Source organism: Phascolarctos cinereus, unplaced genomic scaffold, assembly GCF_003287225.1.
Source record: "Phascolarctos cinereus isolate Bilbo 61053 unplaced genomic scaffold, phaCin_HiC Scaffold_726;HRSCAF=1367, whole genome shotgun sequence".
Lineage (NCBI taxonomy): Eukaryota > Metazoa > Chordata > Mammalia > Diprotodontia > Phascolarctidae > Phascolarctos > Phascolarctos cinereus.
Window position 1 is genome coordinate 245,152,523 of NW_027556098.1, and position 18,183 is coordinate 245,170,705.

Here is an 18,183-nt window from a genome sequence, read left to right on the forward strand (position 1 = left end):
CAGGAAAATTCTAGCAAATCATTAAAGAAACAATTGATAAACATCTAAAAAGGAAAACAGTGATTATAAAGAACAGGCATGACTTCATCAAGACAAGATCATATAAGATTAATGTTATTTTATTTTTTGAGAGGACTACTAAACTAGTAGTTGAGGGGAGTACTGTGAATATAATTTATCTAGATTTCAGCAGTTTTTCATAAAGCATTTCATACAACGTGAAGTGGATAATGACTTAGATGGATTCAGAATTCATTGGAAGGCTATACTCAAAAGTTCTAAAGAAGGTAGAGTACTGAAGTAATTTTCATAATATCCACAAGGACAAATATGCGGATACTCTTGGGTACAAAAAAAAAATCAACTTCACAAGAACCAGATGGGGTAGGAATAGTAATATAGCAATTGTTCTGAAAAAGATCTGGGAATTTTAGTGGATATCAAATTCAATGAGTATAATGGAGCAGCCAAAAAAGCTAATGTCATTTCAAGGGCTGCATTAAGAGATATATATAGGTAAGTGATAATTTCATTGTATTCTGCCCTGATTTGGAGTATTGTGTTCAGTGGACTATGGTGTTCAGTCTAGATGCCCCTTAAGGACACTAATAAGAATACCCAGACAAAAGGAACAAAGATGGTGAAGGACCCTGAAAATCCATGTCATGTGATTACTTGAATGAACTGAGGATCTTTATCCTAGTGAAGAGAAGACTCACAGCTATTTTCCAACAGGTGAAGAGGTGTCATGCGGAGGAGAAATTACACTTGTTTTACTTTGCCACAGAAAGCATACTAATAAAGTGCAGAAGGTGCAAATAATTGAATTTAGACTTCATATAAAGAAAACTTCTCTTAGAAACATCAAAAGTATAATGGCTGCTTTGAAAAGTGTCTTCTGAAATGTCCTCTGAGGAAATCTTCAAAGCACAGGCTGAATAACCACTTGTATACATTAGTGTGAGGATTCTTTTCGGGCATGGGTTAGAATAGCAGACCACTAAGGTACCCTTAAATTCTATGATTCTGTTTCTGGGTCTCAGTTTTCTCATCTTTAAAATGAAAATATGCTGGAACAGATACATACTACATTTAATTTCCAGTAAATTGTTATAGAAGTGAACAGAACTATATTGCAACTTAATTTCCTACTTTTCATCACTTTCAATACTTTACTGATTCCATATTATTTGCTCTATTACAGTTTTAGCTACTCAAGGATAGTGTCAACCAATGCCCCAACATAAAACGACAACAGTTCAAATGAAATCATTATCTATCAAATATACAGTTAAGATTTTGGCTTATAGCAACTGATTTTAAAAGACAATATCCAGCAATATATTGTTTCTAAAGACAGTGGCTTCTTTAGTGATAGAACAGAACATAACAGAAGTAATAATGATTTAATCCCTAAAAATAATATAAAATACTTTAAAAGAAGAAATATTAGTTTTAGAATCTTATATCTTTTATGAATTTTTTAGTCTTCAAATAAGATTAATAGATTCTAGACAATCATCATACAGTTAAAGATTTCAAAGTGAAAGAATTACAACACATCTCTAACTTACTCTAGTATCAGCAGCATTATTTTTTTTTATTTTAAGCACGAAGTTAAAGTAAAATGACAATACAGGTCATAAAAATGGAAAATGCCATATCATCTTAAGTATCAGCCTATAAATAAGACTATACATAATTTTTACTCTGAGACTGGATGGAGAAGCAGTAGATTAGAATTAAAACAGAAAGCAGTGGACATAATAAGTTAGTTTACCTGTGAATAAGCAGAAACCTCAGGATTTTTTAACAAATAAAAATACTTTTATTAATACTTTACTTGTTACTAACAACAATAATGACAATATGATGTTTTAAACCCAAATAATATTCTAAAAACAAATGAAGAATAAAATACCTCAATTTATTAACCAAAGGAACTACACATGAAATTCCTTTCTAGCACTAACATTCTATGATTCTATTAAAAAGACAGATGGAAGAAACAGTTATAAACTTTCTGTCATAGGGCAATTTTTTCTTAACCATGTTAGCAATGAGATTACACATAAAAGACTTAGTTCCCTATTTTTGTCTTCTGGCCCAAACCTGAAAGGAACTCCACGAAGAGCAAAAAACAAACAAAAAAAGTATATGTGTATGTTCTCAGAAGATGAAAATCATCTAAATAACAGTCAATTGAATCCCCTTGTTACTATGTTCAGGAAAAAGCATTCAATTTCAACTGAAATTTTAGGTTAAAAGATGCAGATGTATGACTAAAATATCAATTTTAGAAAAATACAACTTGCAGTCTTATGTTATGTATATCGATATGTTACTGATAGTAGACACTAAAACACAATTGCTCAGTTGTAATATTTTCTATATATTTAAACCAACGTGAAAATTAAATATATAGGGACATAAAACTTTATAGACAGTAAAACTATTTCTTCACTCTAAGACAATGTTGTAATTTGAAAGAATAAAACTTTCATGAAAGCTGCTCACTGACATAAATGGACACATTTTGTTAAAATTTGATAATTTCAAAATTTACCTTAAACATACAAATCAAATTAATATTAGGTGACATTAGCACTTTCAGTGCTTTCATTTAATAAACTTTCATGTCACGTCAGTTCATTATCAACATACTCAGAAGTATACAAATTTCAATGGCTCATTCTGAGATAGAAATAAAGACATATAAGAAGCATTTGTGACCATCTCTAAGCACATAATTCTAAGTACATAAAATGTGAAAATGAAATCATTTTAAAAGCATCACATAAAAACAACTACTTTTTAACAAACTTTGAAACATGAAAAAAGTAAACATTAAATTTTGAAAACATTCTGGGAAGAACACAACGTTTCTTTATCCTAGTGAAGAGAAGACTCATAGCTATCTTCGAATAGCTGAAAGGCTAGCATGTGGAGGTGGAATTATACCTGTTTTGTTTTGCCCCAGAAAACAAGACCAGTAACAATGGGTAGAAGCTTTTAAGCTGAAAGACTAGTAATAAGGAAAAGGAAAAACTTTTCATCAGAACTGGAAAAATGCTATTAAAAAAAAGTAAAGCCCTGAGTGATTTCCATGGGGATTTTCAAATACTATTATGAAATATGATTCATCCACTTGGAACAGGCAAGTTATTTCATATATTTCAAGTGAAGATAAGAATAAAAAATGGATTATTAGCAGGGTCAGTTCTATTATAATTCTTTGTATCAAACTGGTACAACTCAGAACTTTGGTTCTAAAATCCATCACCTTAAATCCTATTTTCAAGGAATTCAATCTCATGTCAAAAGACATGTCATAACTTAGATTTCAGATTTCAGTGTCTCAAATCTGTTTATATAGCTCATAATGTAATTACAGCTACCTTAAGACAGATGAGGCAGAAGGCAGCAATATACTGAAATCTAATTGAAAAATGCAGTTGTCCAGAAGCACTTGTGGGGAAGAGGTCTCTGAAAAGCTGCTCAGAGCTTCAGAGTTTGAAGTGAAATTTTTGATGTTGTCACTCTCAATCTATTGAATGGCTGACAGACAATCAAACCCGTCTGGCTGGCTGGCAGCTCATTTTGCTGGCAGGTGGCAAACAATTAGACACACCAATTTGTGCCTCCTGATGACATTAAAGCATGAAACTAAGTTGTATGCAGGGCCTAGTGATTTGTGTGAAAGCATTTCAAAAATAATACTCTTTGCCGTGGCAACTCATTTCAGACTGCCACCTCCCATTATGGCTTTGAGCAGTGAAGACGACAGACTTGAGTTACGTGCAGAGCAAGGCCGCTTCTGTTCAATCCCTCATCAGCGCCCCCCGAGACCTCAATCCCCTCCTTTCATCAATATCACCTCATCATTTACATTTGATAGTACTTCAGCTCCTGCATATATTAACTATACAGGAGTCCCTTTTCCTACTATGACTTAGAAAATGCTTTGTGCTCTGCTACCTCACTCCTACTTCTACAATTTAGAAAATAAATGCACTCCTCTACATTTTCTAGGTGTTACTTGGAACAATACAAAAGTTTTGTGATTTTTAAAACTCGATGTTATAGATTTAGACTTGTTATTGGGAACATTGTTTTGTGAAATTTTAATCTTTAGTCAAGATGAAATTAGGAGGTAAAATTATTCTAAGTGAAATCCATATTAAAATATATAGCAAATCTGAAATATGCTCTTGCTTATTCTACATTTGATTTCGCTTCTCTTAAAAGAATTTCAGTAACTCTTGACATGTTAGCCTTTTATCAAATTGTTAGCCCATAATGATAACTTTAAAATAAACTATTATACAAAACTTTAAAGATATTGGCTTAACTTGAATTTTTACACATTTTCACGGAAATATGTACATGTGGTAGATTTATTATTCTCCACGGCTTAAAGTATGTTTTTTAAAACTGTCCATTTGGATACTAGAATAGTATAATTATAAATTCAAATCTGTAACTTTTAAGACACATTTTCCCTCAAAAAATTTATAAATCATTTCAATATTCATCATGTTACCCAACAAAATCTTATTTAATTAGCACAAATTCCCTCAAAATTCTTAAAGTTTTTACAAGTATAGTTATTCTTTGTATAATTCACTAGAAGCAATGACATTATTTTCAACATTAATATAAAAACAAAACATAGACATGCCAAGAAAATTAACAAGATAGAATTTCCTTGTCACCTAAATAATATCTTAAGAACATAAATAATAAAAATTTGAAACTATGAAGGACATATAATTTATCCTTACAAAATATTTGCCAAAAGTATTATGGTTCTATATATATATACATATATATATATATATATATATATATATATACATTTACATGTAATATTTTATGAAAAATAAATTATAACAAAATATTTTCTCTCAAATCATTAAAAATCAGTTGATAAGGAAAAGAAAAGTATAAAATGGGGTTTTCAATAAATAGGCTAAAAATTAATTTGCTATGAAATTTAGAAGATAATTAACTTCCGTAAAATAAACCTCTAACTACATCTGAAATAAGATTTATTGCTATATAGATACGTTTTTCTATTCCTCCTCAGTTTTCAATGACATCTTATTAATTCTTATATCATTCCTTTTTTCTAACCAAAACAAATAAACCAACCCTCCTTTTAAATTAGTTACTTCCACACATTTCTTTTTCTTTGGCTGGGAAAGTATTTTCAAGCTTCAATGATAATGATTTGGTTCAGATGCCAATTTAGCACATTCTTTACTATTTTAGCATTGTAAATGTGCATCATTCATTCTAGAATTTATTGTAAAGTATTTTAAAGTATTACTTAAAAAAAAAAGACTTCCCTACACATGCATCTGCCTAGATTACTAAAGCGGAAAGTTACTTTATTCATGAATCAATATTGTCTTTGATCCTCCACGCCTTTAGGGAAAGATGTATATTTTGGTTCTGAATAAAATAAAAATAACTGTAAATATCCTTGAATCATTTCAACACACAACTCTCAGAATTTTCTAATCTAGCTAACTGAACATACTTTCTGCTCTTTATAAGTGTTTTAGAAATCTGGCAAAAATAATCTTATACCCTACAATAAAATTTATATTTCATAGTAAAGCTTTTCCATTGGTTAATGCTAACTACATGAGACAGGTGATCATAGAAGGTTCTGTTTCTTCTTCACATGTGTGAATTCACATTTCAGTATTTAAACTTGAAATATGATTTCTAAATGTCTGGGTGATTGTCTACTATAATATTTTCATAAAATCTATGAACCTTAGAAACTAAAATGTATATGACCTTGTCTATTTTACAGGTGAGGAAGCTTGTGCCCAGGGATATTGTCTGAGCAATAGCATTAGTCAGAGGCAGTCTGAAATAAAATCTAAGTTTCCTGTCTAGTTCAATATATTTCACTCATACCATACTGCTTTCTATTTTTAAGCATATTATAAATGTTTATTAAATTATAAAATTACTTTCTATAAAATTCTAAAATTAATTAGGTTGGTCCTCTCAATGTGATGGCCTGAACTCAATTATACTGCTCTATCTATATGACTACAAAAAACTTTTTTTAGACTCAATTTCTAATTAATTACTACTTAAATATCAGACTCCAAATATTTCTGAAGTATCATGATCTAATTATACATGCTTACTTATAACAATATGAGTAATAAGTTCAGTACATACCTGTCAAAGGAATGAAACTGCATAGGAAGAATAGCATGGGCTTCTCTCTTCAATGCAGGATCTGGGTAAGGGACAGGGTCAGGACCACATTCTGGAATTTCGACTGGAGCAGCCACAAGGCTCTTTAGTATTTCCTTGACATTAATGCCTTTGGTTTGGCTGATGCTAGATATGGATGGTGCAGGCTTGAGCATTTCGTTAGGGCTCTCAGTTAGACTTTCTTGTGATTTTTTCACCTCAGAAGACAAAGTAGATAATAATTCACTCATGGCATCAGGACCTGCGCTAGTCTCTAGTTCTGCTCCATTCAAGATACTAGGTATCTGCTCCTCTCCAATTCCTGAATCTGTATGAGGAATTGAACTTTCCAGCTGAATCTCTTCACCAGGTGTTGGTGTTTCTTTTTCTTTCATGTTCTCTTGAAATGCAGCTGGAGTTTCTGTATTCAAAGAAGGGGGTATAAAATGTTTAAGAAATCTTAATTAATTATACCAGTTATGTATATACATTTGAATATTTCAATACTTTAATATATTAGAAGGAAGGATAGACAGGATCCAACTCAAAACAACTCCTGAGAGCTGACTATTAAATTTTCAATGTGAGCATTTATACTTCAGAAAATTGAAAACATTATAAATAAGAGCATGATTTGCTGTTTTGTTTATTGTCTAGACTTAAGAAAGTGACAGAGAAAACGTAAATAATGTAGATTAAACATAAAAGTGTGTTGTGGGCCTTTTTTTTTCCATCAGAGCCAATTGTTAAACATTTTCCATAAGGTCACTGACTAGAACAATGAAATAAAAATTGTAAGAATTAAAAAATATAATAAGCAAATAACAATAATATGTGCCTACAAATTACTTTTTTTTAAAAGATACAGAAACATTCTGCATGATAAATATCTAATTATACAGGAAATATTTACTCAGCACATCAGCTGGGAAAGAAAATTGATGCTTTTAAAAGCATTAGGAAATAATCATTTATAATAGTTTTCATAGTAGCTTATCAGAAATTATTATGTTAGTGTTATCTTTACTACCACAGTTACAACTAAATTCCTGATATTTCATTATTATTTTCTAAAAGTCTATCAAGTTATAATTTTTTTAAAAAAACTGAACCATGTGAGAGACACAACCAAAACATTCAAATACAGTAAAGGTTTCTGATCAAGACATTAAAACCTATATAACAACAAACTTACATTTACAAGTTAAAAAATGTTTATATTAGACTAGAACAAGGTAGGTGGAATGAAATATTTGAGTCAATGAATTAGTTGTTATTGTTGCTTGTCCTTCATTCTCTAAGAGCACCAATGACATCAGGAAGGGGATGTCATGACTTTCAAGTGAATTAGATTTAAGTGAGGTAGGGCCGTGCAAAGTCACCAGAGTCATTCTGTCCTCCAGAGCCATCTGGGTCGATTGGCAAAATATAGATCAGGATGTCTGGAGATGGCCTGAGATGTAGTGAAAGACCTTGGCCTTTGTTTTCCAAATTATTTATTTATTTATTTTTAGCTTGCAGCATTCACTTCTATAAGATTTGAGTTCCAAATGTTCTCTCCTTCCCTCTCCTCCTTCTCCCTCCCAAGATGGCTTGCAATCTAATATAGGATATATTACAATAATATCATGTTGTACAATATCATATTGTAAAATATGTCATATTGTACAATCATATTAAACATATTATCATATTAGACATGTTGTAAAGAAGAATTAGAACCAAAGGAGGAAAAAACACAAGAAAGAAGAAATAATTTTTTTTTTAAAAAAGAGAGACAGAGAGAAAATAGTACGCTTTGATCTGCATTCAGACTCCATAGTTCTTTCTCTGGATGTGGACAGCATTTTCCATCATGAGTCTTTGGCAACTGTTTTAGATCACTGCATTGCTGAGAAGAGCTAAGTCTATCAAAGTTAGTCATCACACAATGTTACTGTTATTGTGTACAATGTTCTCCTGGTTCTGCTCACTTTACTCAGCATCAGTTCATGTCTTTCCAGGTTTTTCTGAAGTCCACCTGCTCATCATTTCTTACAGCACATTCCATTACATTCATATACTACAACTTGTTCTGCAATTTCCCAGTTGATGGGCATCCCCTCACTTCCAATTCTTGGCCACCACAAAAAGAGCCGCTATAAATATTTTTGTACATGTGGGTCCTTTTCCTATTTTTATGATCTCTTTGAGGTACAGCCCTCGAAGTGGTATTATGGGGTCAAAGGGTATGCACAAAGCCCTTCGGGCATAGTTCCCAACTGCTCTCCAGAATGGTGGGATCAGTCCACAACTCCACCAAAATGTAGTAGTGTTCCAATTTTCCTACATCTTCTCCAATATTTATCATTTTCCTGTTTTGTCATGTTAGCCAATCTGATAGGTGTGATGTGGTACCTCAGAGTCATTTTGATTTGCATTTCTCTAATCAATAGTGATTTAGAGCAATTTTGTTCATATGACCATAGAGAGCTTTAATTTCTTCATCTGAAAACTGCCAGTTCATATCCTTTGACCACTTATCAACTGAGAAATGACTTGTATTCTTATAGATTTGACTCAGTTTTCTCTATATTTTAGAAATGAGGCCTTTATCAGAGACACTGGCTATAAAAATTGTTTCCCAGCTTTCTGCTTCCCTTCTAATATTGGTTGCATTGGCTTTGTTCATGCAAAAACTTTTTAATTTAACATAATCAAAATTATGCATTTTGCATTTCATAATGTTTTCTATCTCTTGTTTGGTCATAAATTCTTCTGTTCTTCATAGATCTGACAGGCAAAGTATTCCTTGCTCTCCTAATCTGCTTATAGTATCATCCTTTACATCTAAATTCTGTACCCATTCTGACTTAATCTTGATATATGGAGTAAGATGTTAGAGACCTTGGCCTAAGGTCTTTCACGGGCCTCAGTTTTTCTTAGACAAGGCCCATTCAGTGAGTAAGGCTAGGTAAAGAATGAGGCAAAGAATGGCCTCTTTTATCTCTCCAAAAAAAAAAGAAAATCTGGGAAGGGAAGACCCTCAAGGTTTCTGGCCAGAACAAAAACAATTGCTATTTATACTCCCTCTGAGGCAGTAGAACCCAAACAATGACCAAGAGAGGCTTGGGCTAGAACCTACTGTTAGCCAATCAATGACAGCCAGAGTAATCTGGGTTTAAGGTATGGTCCTTAAAAAGGAAATCTAGTCCATAAAACCCAAAATATTGTGTGAGGTTTCAGCAATTAAAATTTATATTCCTTTAAGCAGAGCACCCACAGGTTAAGGTACAGAAATATATGTAATAGATAATTCTTATGAAATTGATCATAGATTTAAAGTTGGATGGAACCTTGAAGATCTTGCAATCTAATCCCAGAATTTCACAGGTGAGACAACTGAGAAATGGAGAGGTTAAATGGCTTGTGCAGTCACACAGATAATAAATGCTAGTGCCAGGATCCCAGGATCTCTGACAATAAATCCAAGGCTCTTAATTCAAAATTAGGGATTCTTAACTTTTTAAAATTTATGTTTACTAAGAAGACTGAGCCCTCATTTGCTCACATGTATACTTTTATAGAAGGTACTCTATTACATTCTCTCTAATATGTATACAGACACTCATCTCTCCTTTTGAGGGTCTCTCAGAGTCAATAAATATTTAATAAGCACCTGCTACTTGCCAGGCACTGTACTAAGCTCTAGAGATATAAAGAAAGGCATAAGACAGTTCCTGCCCTCAAGGAGCTCACAATCTAATGGGAGGGAAGCCAACACAGAAAATGAAGCTGAAAAAGTAGGGATTGGGGGTCTGAAGGAGCCCAGTGCTCTCTTAGCAGCCTGGCTTCCTACCTCACTGAAAAGAGAGACTATGCAATTTGAGTTCCTTCTTCTTCCTCACTACACATTTCAAAACTTCTCCACATAATTCCCTACTATGTTTTCCTTTGCTCCCTTCTTTAATGAAGAGGTATATTTCCTACTGCCAAATCTTAATCCTCTAGTTGTCTCTTTTTTATCTCCAATTTCTGCTTATCAACTATGTCCTTTCCTGTGGACCATAAACATGAACAGCTCTGCCTTGTCCTTTAAAAAATTTTGTTTAAAAAACTTTGTTTAATCCTGTCACATTCTCAAGCTATCACCCACTATCTTTTAACTTTTTCAAACTACTTTTCTAGATTTATTACACATTATGCCCCCTGCACACATTCAACATTTTAGCCAAACTGGCTATGAATTAGACAATAATAAATCAAATTAGCTGGACACTCAAAAGTCAAAAAGAAACTGTTAATGTCAATTTGTCAGGGGATGTCCAGAGGAGTACCCTAGACATATGTGCTTAACTCTGTGCCATTTAAATATTTTTATCAACAACCGGGGGGGGGGGGAAGATATTTTCAAATTTCTAAAATCCAAGTCTTTGTCCTTGGACTCCTCTTTTCAATCTGTACTACTTTACTTGATGATATCACCAGCTACCATGGTTTAATTATCATCTCTATGCAAATAATTTGCAGAGCTATATATTCAGCCATAGTCTCTTAGTTGAGACTATGGGTTTTCAAATTCTTCTTGAATATCTGAAATTGAATGTCATGTAGGTATCTCAAACTTAGCATGTCCAAATCAGAACTCATCTTTCCCTGAAAAGCCTCCCTCCTTCTGAAATTCTCTATTACTCTCTAGGGTACCACCATCCTCCCAGTCACTCAGGCCCACAACCTTGGTGTCATCTTCCACTCCTCAGTCATCACATATACCCATTCCATTGAAAAATCTTGTCATTTGTAACTGCACAACATCTCTCATGTATTCCCCCTCTCTCCACTTTCCACTCATATAGTCACATGCTACTTTTAGAACTTCATCACCACTTACCTGGACTATCGTAATAATTGCAATTACTACTTTATAATTATACCTTATAATTAAGATTTAAAAAATACTAGCATGAAATTTGGCCACAATTTCCTAGAAACAAAGAATTCTTGTAATTTGTCCCATAAATAGCTAAAGTTTCTTTAATAGCTACTGTCCACGTAGATAAAGCAACTATTATATAAAACAATCTAACATAGCTTTTATTGTCAAAAAGCATGAATTGACTGATAGTAGAGAATCTAAGTGTAAAACCAACAGGTACACAATCTTCGTGATAGGTATTATACTACTCCCCCTCAATTCCATCACCAAGCCAAAAAGTATTAGAATCACCAGTGAATGCATTTTTATAGAAATCTAGATTTCTAAATTATAAAGTGTGGGGCTTTGGGTAGTGAGGGAGGGAATCAAACAAAGAATGAGGCTATGATACTGGCAAGCATGAAGAAAGAAAGAGACACAAGAGAAGTTGAGAGGAAGAAGCAGCAGTGACAACACCAGAATTCTGAATGGAAGAGAGGACAGCAATAGCAACAATTCATCCACCTTTCTCTCCTGCTAGCAAGGAAGCACAGTTAGAGAAATCAGTTTAAGGAATTAGGCATGCAGTGAAAACAGAAAGGAGAATGATTAGTGGAACAACAATGTTGATGTAGGGTATATATTTCCTGCTATTGCTGCCACAATCTCTGTTATGCTGTCTATTCCCCTCTTCACTGAAGCAGAAAACAGTGATTCCAGTGTTGCAGGGCATTTTAAGGAATAAATTAGGGTAACTTTGCAGAAAGTGATAATTAAGTTATTGAGGGAGAGAGAAGGGGCATATTTTAACTTTAAAAAAGGTCACTTCAATGCTTATGCTCAGTCATGACAACAATGATTATGTGTAGCCAAAACCAGTTACCACAATAAAAACAAATTTCTAATTAAAAAGGGACTAAAAGGAGAGAAAGAATTAAATTTATTTTACTTACTCCTTTATTTTAAATAGAAAGTCTGTTTGATTTTACTTAGTCTCTATTTATATACAGATTTGCATAATTTTACATCAAATTAATTCATATAATACTATCATTCATTCATATTCATGCGCGCCAAAATACTAACAAAACTTCTCTGTGTGAGGTAGCAAATAAAATATTCAGACAATTAATAGTATAACATTTTAAATGCTATGTCAATGCGAGATAAGCAATATTCTAAAGCTAAAGTTCTTAAACTGGAGTCTATGAACTCTTTTTTTTCAATGTCTTGATGAATTGATTTCCATATAATTATTTTCTTTTGCAATTCTTTGCATTTTATTCACTTAAAAACATTATTCTGGAAAGGTTTCCACAGGCTTTGCCAGACTAAGAAGGGATACATAAAAAAAAAAAAGGTTAAGAACTCCTCATATAAAGGAACACAGGAATTGAAATGGCCCTAGTGATGGTGACAAGAAGATAAAAAAAAATCATAGCATCATCCTTAACTTTTAAAAATGGTACCTTTTTTACATATAGTCTAGGTTTGTGTCTTATTACAATAGTATGACAATTGTATAAGAAAACACTCTCTATATTATTCAAATCATGAAAAAGCAGATTAAAAACTTCTTTGCTGATATTCAGCTATAAGTTCCATGCATTTATTTACTATTTTTCATTTCTTTATAAGCCCTCTTCACAAAACAAAAACAACAACAAAAACCCCAGCAACACCCCAATAACATACTCACTGATATTAGAGCATCAAATACTGTAACTTAAAAATCTTGTATTGATAAACTGAAATATGAAAAAAACCCTTCTAAAGGGCCAATATTTCCTTAAGACAAAACAAAAATACTAACTATAGTCCTTGTCATTAGAAATGAAATCAAGAAGAACAGTTCTATTTTTATACTTCTCTCTATCCATGCCTTTCAGTTGAGGCTCTCACCAGTTTACATTGGACACAATGAACAATAAATAGCATCTGTACTCAGTAACTAAGACTTACATGTGGAAAAAGATATTTTCATTCTTGCTTCTGTAATTTTTATACTACATAAATCACAAAAAAGTACTAATAGCACCTCGCAATTGCATATATATTCCGTTTATAAAACATTTTCCTCACAACCACTCTATAAGGCAGGCAGGACAAGAATGATTACCCCATTTGACAAGTGGAGAAACTAAGGTTTAAAGATATACTTGGGGAAGTGGAAGGAGGGGTGATATAATAAGTGTCAGGCCAAGTATTAAACCAGAATCCTACGACTCCTCAAAGAAGCTAACTTCCGACAAATCCATGCCATTGAACCACTCAAATTGCCAGGATATTCAGGAACATCCATGAAGTTAGAAATCCTGATAAATGGCTATTCTATTAGTTCCAGAACACTACATGAACACAATCTTCTCCGACTAGTTCCTTTACTCCATTCATAAAGAAGATTTGGGGAGGTGAGGATACTATAATTGTCAGTGCTTAAAAGAAACCACAGTCATTACTAGGAGCTCATGATATAATTTTTGGCCCCAAGTACTAGAAATATCTATCAACTAAAAATAATTTGATTAAAATTTTCAAATAAGCATAATCTACATATTGTAAGAATAAATAAGAGTAGACTGTATTATAATATACAAAATACAATGAGAACATCTTTTCAAGAAAATATATATTGCCTGGTAAGATGAATTTTTTAAAAAGATAATGAAATTTAAACTTCTCTAAGTCTCCAAGTCAATTTTTTTGAGAATTTCCAAGTATAATACTGTTAGCTGATGATTTCATGAAAAAAATGTTTATTTATATCTATATCTTTTCTTTATTTTCCTTAGAGTTTTTATCACACATATACATAAACTACACTGTTGAAACTATCACAAGTCCACAAATGAAGTCAGGTAAAATTAAGTATTTGTGTATACACATGTGTATACACATGTGTACACACACACACACACACACACACACCACACAGAGTGTCTCTCTCTCTTTTCCCTTTAATTACTATAGAGCATATGGTCCACACTAGCCTTTACTTTGAATCTGGCTGATTTATGGACTTGGTTTAGGGACTTAGCTTTACTTTAGCAAGTTACTAAGCATCAGTGATTATTTATAGTATGTTTTTAAAGTAAGACATCTACAAGAAACATGTGACTATAGAGAACAGAATTTTAACTTACATCAGACAAATGGGGAGTAATTGGTCAGCGATAAAGATACTCAGAAATATTTGATGCTTCCCTATCTATTGTGAAAAGATCTTTTTATGGCCAAAGATGATATCCTTTACCTTCTTGGATAGCAATTAAAGTACAGCTGATCCTAAATGAAAATGTTAAATCTAACATATATTTTGTACCCATATATTCCAACCCCTCAACTCTAGTGTCTTCCCTCTATTATTTCTTATTTTCCCTGTTTTTTCTTGTATATTTATTTGTTGTCTTCTCCATAACAGTAAGGACTGTCTTTTGTCTCTTTTTGTATCCCCAGTGCTTAGTAGAGTGCTTCAGACATAGTAGGTGCTTCAGACATAGTAGGTGCTTCATGAATGATAACTGATTGACTGATATACATAAATGTAATTCCTTGCATATAAATGTGCAATGCAAAAACCTTTAGTAATAGTAAATAGAAAATAAATTCTAAATGAGAGGTATGCTGAAAATCTATTTTAAAAATATATACTTACATATAGAAAAAAAGAATATCAAGCCAGGAAAATAATCAGAATTGATAGTATTTCAATGAAAATAAATTCATATTAAAACTAAAATATATATATTTGTAGATTGATTTTAATCAGAAATAACTAATGAAGTATTTTAGAATATAAAGAGCAACCAAAAAATTTAACTAGTTTTCAAACCTATATTAAAACACTAAGTTTTATTAGTGTTTTTACACAATTTGGAATTAATATTAAAGGATGTGCTTCCAATTTTGCTGTCAATTAAAAGCCTGTTTCTATAACCTTTCTATATTTCATACCATTCATTTATAATACTAAAGAACCTTGAGTGTTTAACCCAATTCATTTAAATGGGAAGTTAAGCATGAACAGCAGCAAAAGTATAACTGATTACATCTGTGCATGTTATTACAACGACAGTAGGCTTGTAAATTTTCAACAGTTCTCATCAGTTTCTGTTGCAATAGGCCATGTCAGTATACAAAACAGGAACATTACTAGCCTCAGTGATCTTAACCTTGTCAGAAACAGGCAGTTGGATGCCAGATGCTTCGTTTTCTTACTGTTTTTCATTGAATCTAATGAGTCTATTACTTTTAGGGGAAAATATGAGCTTAACTTCAGTAAATGACATGGTGTCTACAAGGTGACCTCATCTGTCACATTTTTTCCTAAAAATATCTTGTTTTACTGTGATTTATGAAGTGTTTTTCAGTATTTATTACCTATTAAGTTACTCAAATAGCTATTTTCTAAGATGTCTACACAGGGAATGATAGGAAATAAAAATCAGGCAGCTTTGAAAATTATTCTTGCTGCTCTCTGATTAAAATATTTTTAAAAGATTTATCTCAATTTAGTTCTTCAAATAAATTCATGAAAAGCAAAAAAATACTAGGAAAGTCAAAATTAAAGAAAGAATCATCACCAAAGGACTCCCTCCACTCTCACCCTAAGGATTTCTAATCATCTATTTCTAGAAGGACAAATTTTGAAAACATGAGAAAAAAAAGCAATGTCATTTTCCTATTGATTTTTTTGTATCTATATGGAAAATACAAAAAAAAATACGAGTAATAATTTAAACAAGTAATTATGTGCTATAAAATGACAATTTAGGAAAATGATACAAAGGGGAAAAAAGTCAGACTTTTAGAAATGATAGTTTAATCTTTAATCTTACCTAAAGAATTTCTCAGAGAATGAATTCTACATATTTTTCTCTAGCTCCTTCCCAAATGTTTGTGATGGCAAAGAACTGGAAATTGACAGGATGCTTTTGGGGAATGGGTGAACAGTTTGTGGTATATGAATATAATGGAATACTATTGTGCTATAAGAAATGATGAGCAGGTGGACTTCAGAAAAACCTGTAAAGACTTCCATGAACTGATATAAAGTGAAGTGAGCAGAACTAGGAGAACATTGTACACAGCAACAGCAACATTGTGCAATGATCAACTATGACAGACTAAGCTCTTACCAGCAATATAATGATCCAAGACAATTTCAAAAGACACATGACAGAAAATGCTATTCATATCCAAAGAAAGAATCATGGAGTCTGAATGCAGATTGGAGCATACTGTTTTCTTTCTTCTTTTTTTTTTTTTGGTATTTCTTTCTTGCGCTTTTTCCTTTTTTTCCTGATTCTTCTTTTATAACATGACTAATGTGGAAACATGATTAATGTGATTTTGCATGCATAACCTATATTAGATTGCTTGCTTTCTTGGGGAAGACAGAGGAGAGGACAAGAGGGAGAAAAATTTGGAACTCAAAATCTTATAAAAGTGAATGTTGAAATTTTTTTTTAAATGCTGGTTGGATAGAAAATAAAATAAAATAAAATACACAGGATTACCAAAGGGGGAGCAGGAAAAGAATGTTAGCTCCTTCAAGGCAGGAACTACATTTTTGCCTCTGTTGTACCCCACCAGTAAGTGCTTACTAAATCCTTGTTGATGACTTTTGTTCTGCCCTAAACCAGCAAATGTGATAGGGTAAATGGGACTTTGTTACAGGTACCAAAATTTTAAGGATTTCATTTCCTCACCTGGTTTGAAGTCACAAACAACATAGCTACTTGCAGAAACAGAAAAACAGCCAAACCACAAATGGCACTTAATTTGCTTTTCAAACCACTGGTCTAATATGGGCAGGATTTCCTTATGCTTGACCTTAACTTCTACAATGAAACAGCTATTTGTGGGGAGGGGAAAAAGGAGGGAAAGGCTATTTGTATTCTAGTGGCACATGCCAAACAAAAATTCTTCTTTAAACATAACAAACCTTTTATGTAGCCAAAGCCTCCACAAATTTAAGTTATTACAGGAATGCATATCTATATATTGAGCTCCAGGGGTAAAGATTCACATTACAAGTGAATACCATCATAATTTTGAAGCAATTTCCCTTAGTTCCTAGACAGTGACTTGTCCAAGACACCTCAGTTAGAGGAGATAATACCATACCTACATAGTCTGCATCATGTGCAATTAAAAAATTTTTTTCACATGATTATCTCAACAAATGCAGAAAAAGCTTTTGACAAAATATAACACCCATTCCAATTAAAAACACTAGAGAGCATAGGAATAAATGTAGTCTTCTTAAAATGATAAGTAGCATCTACCTAAAACCCTAAGCAAGCATTATATGTAATGGGGATAAATTAGAAGCATTTCCAATTAGATCAGGAGTGAAACAAGGATAATCCATTATCACCACTGTTATTCAGTCTGGTACTAGAAATGTTAGCTTTAGCAACGAGAAGAAAAGGAAATTGAAGGTATTAGAATAGTCAAAGAAGAAACAAAGTATCACTCTTTGCAGATGATATGATGCTATACTCAGAGAATCCTAGAGAAAAAGTAAAAAAACTACTTGAACTTATAAACAACTTTAACAAAGTTGCAGGATATAAAATAAACCCACATAAATCATTGGCATTTCTACATATTACTAACAAAGCTCAACAGCAAGGATAGAAAGAGAAATTCCATTTAAAGTTACTGTAGACATTATAAAATATTTGGGAGTCCACCTGCCGAAACAAACCCCAATTCACCTTACATTCCTATTAATGGGCTGCTAACCATAGAAAAGAATCACTAGTCAATAATGTTCACCACTATGAGTGGTCAATTACAGTTTCTACTTTCAAGCTTAAAATCTAAACTTTTAAACAAAATTCTACAGTACAGTAAAGATTTTGAGAAGTTTTTGGAGGCAAATAAGTTGATATCAGAGGACAGATTATTTCCGGTCTGAGAGGTTCAGGTAAGGTTGTTTACTTGGAGGATGATATTTTGAAGGATTGCCAGGATTTTGACAAATGGAGATTCAACTCAACTCAACAAGTATTTTATTAAAGGTCTATTATGTGAAAAATCAGTGCATTAGGACT

The 18,183-nt window shown here is 32.4% G+C and overlaps 1 protein-coding gene across 1 annotated transcript in view; it reads right to left on the reverse strand.

The window, feature by feature from the left end:
- The window catches only part of NBEA (neurobeachin), a 776,021-nt gene that overhangs the window by 488,376 nt on the left and 269,462 nt on the right, over positions 1-18,183 (reverse strand). Inside the window, 1 exon segment of the mRNA XM_078147053.1 lies at positions 6,208-6,646. Coding sequence (XP_078003179.1) covers positions 6,208-6,646 — 439 coding nt within the window.